The 8,700-nt window shown below is 54.6% G+C and overlaps 1 protein-coding gene across 1 annotated transcript in view; it reads left to right on the forward strand.

Annotated features, from left to right (window-relative positions):
- Positions 1-8,700, forward strand: part of SCARA5 (scavenger receptor class A member 5) — a 42,379-nt gene that overhangs the window by 20,752 nt on the left and 12,927 nt on the right. Inside the window, exons 4-5 of the mRNA XM_035900730.1 lie at positions 3,567-3,647; positions 6,111-6,209. Coding sequence (XP_035756623.1) covers positions 3,567-3,647; positions 6,111-6,209 — 180 coding nt within the window. The remainder of the gene's footprint in view (positions 1-3,566; positions 3,648-6,110; positions 6,210-8,700) is intronic.

An 8,700-nucleotide genomic window follows, 5' to 3' on the forward strand; every position in this document is an offset into this window, starting at 1 on the left:
CAGGGTCTTAATAACGGTGCCACCAGGACGGGGGGGGGATGCCTGGGACCTTCCACCGCCCGCCCCCAGCCACTTGCACAGCTCACTGGGTGGGATGTGCTGGCTCGCAGCAGGGCTGGCGGGGTGATCGCAACGGTCCCGTCTGGCCGTCAGATCCATGCACGTCATGAAAGTCCTCATCCCGATGGTTTTGGAGGGTTTTTCTCCTCCGCTGATGCAGCGAGCAGCCCAGCCCTGAGCAAGCAGGGATGCATCTGGGCTGGGGTTTTCTTTCCTGAGTGCAAATCTCAAAGGCTGTGGGGTGGGGACCAGCTTGGCACGGTGTCTGCAGAGCTGCTTGGCCTCTCCCAACCACCCCGCCCAGTGCTCCTCCATCCTCCACCCCAGCTGCTCCCTGTGTCCCATCCCACCAGCTGTCCCTGGGCATGGGACCATCCCTGCTCATGGAGCTGCCTGGATGGAGCCGTGAGATGTTCTGGTGGCTGATGGACCACAGGGCTCATGACTGTGGGAATAGCTCTGAAGGATGTATGCCAAAGCCTAGGAACCAGCAAACAGGATCCGTCCGATGATCTGCCCATCCCCAAGCCCCGTTTCTAACCCCAGGGAAAGGGAATAAGAGGCAACATGGCTCTTCCCTGGCTGTGTCCTCCCAGCCTCCAGCTCTTATGGAGCAGATGAGATTGTCCATTGCCCATGGTCATCCTCTATGAAACTTAGTTCCCTTCTTAGCCTGTCTGTGCCCTTGACTTCCCCAATGTCCTGTGGTACATTTTTCTGAGGTGGGAGATGAGATGAGATGAGATGAGATGAGATGAGATGAGATGAGATGAGATGAGATGAGAAAGAGGAAAAGAAAAGAAAGAAGAGGGGAAGGGAAAGGAAGGGAAGGGAAGGGAAGGGCAGGGAAGGGAAGGGAAGGGCAGGGAAGGGAAGGGAAGGGCAGGGAAGGGAAGGGAAGGGCAGGGAAGGGAAGGGAAGGGCAGGGAAGGGAAGGGAAGGGCAGGGAAGGGAAGGGAAGGGAAGAGGTGGTGGCAGAGGACTGGAAGCCTGCACTGCTGATTTTAAGGAGGAAGGACAGCTCCAACTCCATCCCAAGCAGGCAGCTCCCATGTCCTTTCCAGGGTTAACAGAACTGAGGTGGGGCACTAGGATGGGTTATTTCCCAGTGTGCCCTTAAAACCAGAGAAGATGGAAGTTGTCAGAGCTGCGCCCACACTGGGGACCTCAGCTGACCCATGCTGGAGCCGGCGTGGGGGAAGCAAGATGTTTCGTGTCAGCAGTAGTTTTGCTCCAGTGCCATTGGTGTGGGACCCCTTCCCTTTGGAGAGAGGATGCTTGGGGCAAAGTCAGGGTGACAAAATGGGAGACCTTTCCCAGCGCCGATGTTTCCAGGGTTGCTTTTGGTTTTGCCGGCGGTGGGAAAGCATCTGTTTTGTTTAAGCAAGTGGTTTTCAGCAGCCCAGCCGTTGCTGTGCTGGGAGGCAGCAGGGGAGGGGAGAGCTTGACCCAAACCCAGGAGCACGGCTGGGTCATGCCGAGCTCTCACTGCTCATCCTGGGACACTTGGAGCCTTCAGGCAGGAGATGCACTGCTAGAAAAACCCCTTTGCCTTGGCAGTCCCACTGGTCCCCATCCAACTCACCATCACCTCTACAAAGCCATGGATCTCTGGCAGGCTCTGCTTTCTGCAGTGTAGGCTGACATTAATGGCATCGACATAGTTGAATTCTTTACTCTCTTTACATTCTTTACTTTACATTCTCCATTAGTTCTTTTTTTCAGAAGGGCTTGGGTGATGCCCACATTATTCCACTTCAACTATGGCGTGGCTTGACTTCCCTCTTGCTCTTTTGGGGCACTGAAAATCATGGGCTGTACGTGGCACTATTTACGCAATCAGCTGCTTCCTATTGCTCATTTCTTTGCCCATCTCTGCAGTTTTTCAAACTCCAGCAGGCAAGGAAGGGGATTTAAGTCCATGTAGTTTTACGCTGAGGGTGGTGAGACCCTGGCCCAGGTTGCCCAGAGCGGTGGTGACTGCCCCATCCCTGGGAACATTCCAGGCCAGGTTGGACGGGGCTGGGAGCAACCGGCTCCGGTTGGAGATGTCCCTGCTGATGGCAGGGGTTGGGCTGGGTGGGCTGGAATGCTCTCTTCCCACCCAAACCGCCCTGCGATTCCATGGTTTAATGGCTGCTGTGTAACACCCTTCTTTAATGCTGTGGGGATGAAAATTAGCCCACCAGCCATCCCAGCACTTTCGTACGGGGCACACCTCGCTTGGCTCCTGCCCCATGTCCCCCTGTAGAGCAGCTCTTCAACGTTGCTGGACCTTCTGCGCCACGGAGAATCCTTCCTCTCCTACCCAGGGCCAAGAGCGTTCCTGCTGTGCACGGCTCCTCTTCCTCCCACCCCAAAGTGCCTCCTCATTGTACTCGGCCCTCCGGGGGGGGGGGCATTGTTCTTTGCATCCTTTTGTTTTGCCAGCAGGAGACGTGTGTCCCCCGGGTCTGGGATCCATCCCCCCGTTCCTTCCATGCCCAGAGATGCCCACCATCCAGGAAAGAGGGAACCCAGGGCAAGCCCATGCAGAACCTCCCCGTAGTCCTCTCCCAGCCCCTGACCATCTCCAGCTGGGCCGTTTCCTGAGCTTGCTGCAGTTTGTCTGCTCAGGAACCCGCTAATTCCTGCATAATATTTGCAGATCCTAATTACTCATTCATTAGGATTGCTAAACATCCCCCCCCTCTTCCTCCCCTGATCCTTTGGCACTACCACGTCGCCTGTAGCCCTGGCTGGTTGTTTGCTTTCCCCACAACTGGGACATTATGGCTTTTGGGGTTTCTAGGAAAATAGTGCTTAACAGGTTCTTGGCTTGGTAGGAGAACGACCAAATGACCCCTCCAAGCCTCTCGCTGCCCTTTTTTCTATCATCTCATGAGTAATTTTTTTTTCCGTTCGAACTCTTTCTTCCAACTGATTGAGCTCATAATTGTTTTCAGCTTTGCGTATTTGGCCCTTTGCAGGCTTAGGAATAGAACTCTGTTGTGGGTTTGGACTTTCTGCTCGCTCATGAGAGTTTACACCGAAAAGCAATCACTGATGGCTGGTTCCTGATGAGTTCAGGGATTCATCTGAGGTTCATATTGAGAGGTTCATCTCAATATTTCATTGCTTTTTTTTCCTTTTTTCTGTTTTTTTTTTTCTTTTTCTGTAATGTTGTTTCATTGGAGATATCACAACTTGGGGCCAAAAGGAAATTCCAGGAGGTTGGAATTTCCCATAGAGTCACGCTCAGGTGGAAGTGCAGGAGCTGCAAGGTGAAGTTCTCTTAGGTTGATGGAGTTGTGTTTGGCCTTTAAAATCCACAGCTCGTGGAAGAAGGCTACTGGCAAGCTCCCTCACTCTCACTTTGCTCCTGTTGGTGTTTATTAGAGGTCCCTGGACACCTGATAAACGATAGCGGCCGGTGAAGGGCGGGTGGGTGCAGGCACTCGTGCATCTGCCACGTGGCTGCAAAGCTGGGGTGCGATGGCTGCAGCCCAATACCTGTTGTGTTTCAGGGCCACCAGGACCCAAAGGAGACCAAGGCCATGAAGGGATGGAGGGCGAACCTGGTCTTCCCGGCCTGCCTGGGCTGCGAGGTAAGGAACAACAGGCCCAGGGTGCCCATAACCCTGCAAGCCTCCACCCAAAGCCTGTAGACCCAATGGGATGACTCCTGGTGACTTCTCAGCCTGTCCCTTGGGACCTCGTTAACTACGCACAACTCTTAATGAACAACAGGGTTAACCTGCTGGCCCATCTCCTGCCAGGCTGCCAATCTTTAGGGACAAAAAGTCTTCTCTCATCTCCCAGCTGGCCCCAGGACCAGGAGAGCTGCAAGGGTCCATCGCCTGCAGGCTGATGCCCCCAGGCTGCTTTCTCACAGCCCAGGTTTGTGCCGGAGCTGCCCACTGTCCTGTGCTCACTCCAACCAAGCCCTTGCAAGGTGCCGGGGCTGGCCCCGCTGCCCGCACCCCTCCAGCAGCACGCAGGGACGGGGCGCGGGGTCCCTCCAGCCCGGCAGAGGGGACGCGGCCACCGGCTGCAGCTCTGAGGCTTTGCATAGGAGGCTTTTTTCCAATGTCAAGAATGCTGTTTTTTCCCCCACTTCGTAATTCCAGCCATTGTTTTGGGGATAAATTCAATTAAAAAAGCCAACAGAAGGCACCCCCCACCCTGAGAAACAGGACTCAGCTTGAGCCTGTTCCTGCTTTTAAGCCAAACCTAGAAATACTGGCTTCGCATCCGAGAGCTGGGGGTGGCACGGAGGTGACGGAGGCTCCCCTTTGGTGAGGACCTTCTGTCCCCAGGAGGCTCTTTCCTATTAGAATCATGGAATCATGGAATGGTTTAGGTTGGAAAGCCCTTTAAGCTCCCCAAGCCCAACCTTCCCCTAACCCTGCCATCCCACCACTAAACCCTCTCCCTTGAGGCGACAGAATCCATCCTGCCTGGGGCATGGACCTCCATCTCCATCCCAGAGGATGCCCAGCCCTGGCTTCACCTTGCCTGCTGCAGACACGACCTACGTAGGGTGTCAGGATTCAGGTTCAGCTCCCCCAGCCCCATGCGTCTGAGCTGCCGGTATTAGGCTGGGCTTAAAACCTGGTATTTGGGTGCCCCGCTTCTGCCCACTCCCTGGTGGGCAGCAGGACCAGCCGAAGGAGGCAGAGCCAGCCTGGAAACCCAGCCGCTCTCTGCAAGCCCTGCTCAGCACCGGCTGCCCGCGCTCCTTGCACCGACGGCTGTATTTTTTTTTTTTTTCGTTGACAGATTCATGGCTGTTTTTCTTGGGTGTAACAAGCATCAGAAATACATCGTCTGGCTTCTTTCCTTTTTTCTTTTTTTGTTTAAACAGAAAACTGAAACAATCTCCGGAGGGTTCACCTTCGGGAAGAGCCACCGAAAGGGTCGCTATTTTTAGGTCTTCCTCCATCCCGCGGTCTCTGGTGCTTTTTTGGATGGGGTCACAGCACCAGCCCTCTGGATGGGAGCAGGTCAGGTTCGGGTGCAGCCAGAAATCCCCGTTTGCAGAGAGCCGGGTCCTTGCACACCGCAGCATCCCCCCTGGGAGGGAGGCGAGGTGTTGGCCGGGCACAGCAGGGAAAGAATTAAGCCCAGGACCATGTCTGCTGCCCAATTCCTCCTGGCAGCTTTTTTTTCCTCTTAAATCAGAGGAAAATGTTGACTAAGCTTGGAAAAGCTCTGCCCAGGAGGGGTGGAAGGTGCAGGGCCAAGGGGATCCAGGGCTCCCCCCACACAGGCTGGGGAGCATCGTGCCAGGCTGGAGGCTGAGCTCGGGTGCTGGAGGGGCTCTGTCTGAAGGGACTTCTCCCCCAGGAGCTTCAGATCTGACCCCAAGTCAGGCTCGGGCTTAGTCCCTGCTGGGTCGCGCTGGTGGGACCACTCCCAGGTTCCACCAGAGCCCACCACCAGCAGAGGGGTCCCTCCCACCACCCCCTTGTGCTGGCCCGTGTGGATGGAGGTCACCTCTGGGGCTTGGATGTGTCCCCTATGAAGGGGGCCCAAGCTGCCAGACTAAAGCCCCCATTTCCTACCTTCTGGATGTCAGGGGTGCTCAGATAAGTGGTCTTGATCCAAACCCTTCTCCGATAAATAGCAAAAGGTCAGCGTGCATGGACGCAAGGCACCTTCAGCTCATGCTGGGCACCTCATAGAATCATAGAATTGTTTAAGTTGGAAAAGACCTTTAAGATCATCAAGTCCAAGCAAATCATCCCTCCTTGGGGTCTCTGCTCCACCCTGGCTCCTTGGTCTCCAACCTTGGAGCCCAGTTACCTTAATCTGAGCCTTAAGATGCTCAGAGCTGCATTAGGACCAGCCCATCCCTGGGTTAAATCTGTCCTGTGTCCAGGGGCAAGGTGCAGAAGGAGAGGATGGGCTGGACTCCTGGGTGTCTCCTGATGGTCCCCAACTTCTGGCAAGGAACCGGAGCCCACCTGGCACCTCTGCTGGCAAGCAGGACACGTGTGCATGCACGTCTGCTTTGTGTAGGTCTCTGCTGCAACGGGGTCATTTTGCATCCTTGTTTCTCTCTCCAGGACTACCCGGGGAGAGAGGACCACCAGGTCCACGTGGCTTGAAAGGGGACCAAGGAGACCTTGGCCCTCCAGGTCCAGTGGGGATGCGGGGATTCAAAGGTAAGGACCAGCATGCTGCCAGCTGGGTGGTGGGGTCTGGCTGGGCTTGTTGGGCAGCAACCTGGCTCTGGAGACCACTGGCAGGAGGGGCACGGACACCGGTCACGGGGGTGAGCGTGCTTGTGGTGGTGGTGTCCCAAATTGGTTTCGTTGACCCGGTGCGCAATGAGCCAATCTTCACACGCTGAGACGAGATGGTGTTCATCCAGAAAACTGCACAAGATTGGGTGCTGGGTGGCCTCCCACAAAGCGAGCACCCTTAGCAAGGCTATAGAATCAGAGAATCACAGAATGGTTTGGGTGGGAAGGGACCCCTAGAGCCCACCCAGCCCAACCCCCCTGCAGGAGCAGGGACACCTTGAACCACATCAGGTTGCTCAGAGCCCCGGCCAACCTGGCCTGGAATGTTCCCAGGGATGGGGCCTCCACCCCCCCTCTGGGCAACCCCTGCCAGTGTATGAAAGTGTAACTTTCATACATTACGGTTAACGTCTCTAATTAATAATCACTATATTAGCTAATAATCACTATATTCGCTAATCATACCTCTCTCTCATCGGTTCCTAACTTCTCCGTTTCCATTTAAAGGCACCATCTGACTTTAATTTACCATGCATGCTCAAGGAGAGGGGGGAGGTTGTTTCTTCTGGCTTGCATTTGAGCCTGTGGTCGCCATCTCCCCTCGCTGGAAGTTCCTTGCCCCTAGTTGTTGTCCTTGGCACATCTTAAGTGACTCTTCATGGTTTACTAATGAAGATGACAATACAATAATGCATCTGCTCGTCTCCTTTTCAGTTACTTTAGCAATCTGTTGGCTAAACAAAAGCATGGGTGGGGTAGGGCTTCACAAGGGACATCCTCCAGCAGCATTCATTTTGCGTAATCATCTCCCCTCCTTGAGACTTATCGAAGTTTAACTCTTTGACAAGCCTTGCTCCCATTCTCAATGACTAATCCATGTGATGGGGGTTCCTGGCGTGTACCCAAACTCCTTAACCATCGAGACATGATGCAATCAACTGCATCATCGCTGTTGTCACGACTGGATCGATTCATACCGGGTATTTTATGAGTGCTCCAGATGTAAGTTACTGCCACCAAAAACACAAAAGAGATGATGATGATGATGATGATGATGACGACTATTATTATCATCATCATTATTATCATCATCATTATTATTATTTATTTTTATTATTACTAAAATCCCCTTTTTATACCCTGCGTCTCGACAATTGCTTCCCACCATTCCAAGTACAATTCATTTGGGACAAGGAAGTGTCTCTGGCTTGGGACCCACCAGGAGCTCCTGGGGGGATGAGGAGATCTTGCTGAGCCAGGATCGTGCGCACAAGCCTTTCCGCCAAGGCGCAGCGGTGGAGAGAGGCCAGGGACTGGCGGGAGGCGGGGGAAAAGGTTGGGTTGGAGATGCCCCTGCCATGTGGTGGGGCTCGGCGTGGGCAGCCCAGACAGGCTGCCCCCTCCACGCTTGGCTCGGCAAAGGTTTAGGAATAAGCCTCGTCTTTGTCTTCTCGGTGACCTTTCCTGGCTCGCCGTGGTTTTCGCAGCGCCTCGCCACACCCCAGCGAAGAGCAGGGAGAAGCTGTGGGTGTAGGAAGTGGCCACGCACCTATTTAGCAGGACAGATCTGTCCCAGGAGACCTTTCAAAAGAAGTTCCGTGCCGCAGCCTACACTAGGATGGATAATCCCCAAACATGCTCTTTCTGCCTCAAAATGCTTTGCGGGCAGGGGGAGGCAGGAAGAGCCCGGCCCAGGGAAGCAGCACCTCCCTGGGCCGAGCCCAAGAGGACCAAAGCCTTGCACTCCCCTCATCTCATGCTTGTGGGTGATGTTGACCTGGGACGTGGCCACACTGGCCACCAGGACCTAGGGCATGGCCACAGACCAGTGTCTGGGTCTGGAAAATGCCCGGAGCCCTGCAGGCAGTGCTCCTGGCAGGGGTGTTGCTGTGTTATTTGTCTCACAAGCTCTTGCCTTCATGCAGAGAGCTCCTTGAGTGAATTGCTCATGTGAAAGCTGAAGGAAAACATCCTCATTAAATGTCCTCTATCTGCAAACTCAGCATCGAGCCACCGAGCTGGCCAGAACTGGTGTCCAGTTTTCCTGTACGCCCTCCAAAGTGCTGGTCATGGCCAGGGGCAGGGTTTGGGATGAGACCCCCATGTTGTATCTGGTGGCCCATCCTTCATGTGCAGTTGTACCTTGCGTGCTACCAGAAAGCTCCTTGTAGTCTAGGGGTAGGATGTAGTCTAGGGGCAGGAGCACATCTTCCATCCCTCCTCCACTTCGTGGTGACGTTAGGAGAAGGCCCTTTCCTAGGGACACACCATCAGCCTCCCAGTGCCTCCCAGTACAGCCTCAGGAAGCTTCAGATGCGGGTAGAAAGGAGATGCAGAAGATGAGATGGTGGCCTCCTTCTGCAGCAAGGGAGCAGCACAAAGCTCCCAGAGCTGCAGCCCAAGGCAAGAA

This window comes from Egretta garzetta, unplaced genomic scaffold (assembly GCF_000687185.1).
Source record: "Egretta garzetta isolate BGI_Z169 unplaced genomic scaffold, ASM68718v1 scaffold218, whole genome shotgun sequence".
Taxonomy (NCBI): domain Eukaryota; kingdom Metazoa; phylum Chordata; class Aves; order Pelecaniformes; family Ardeidae; genus Egretta; species Egretta garzetta.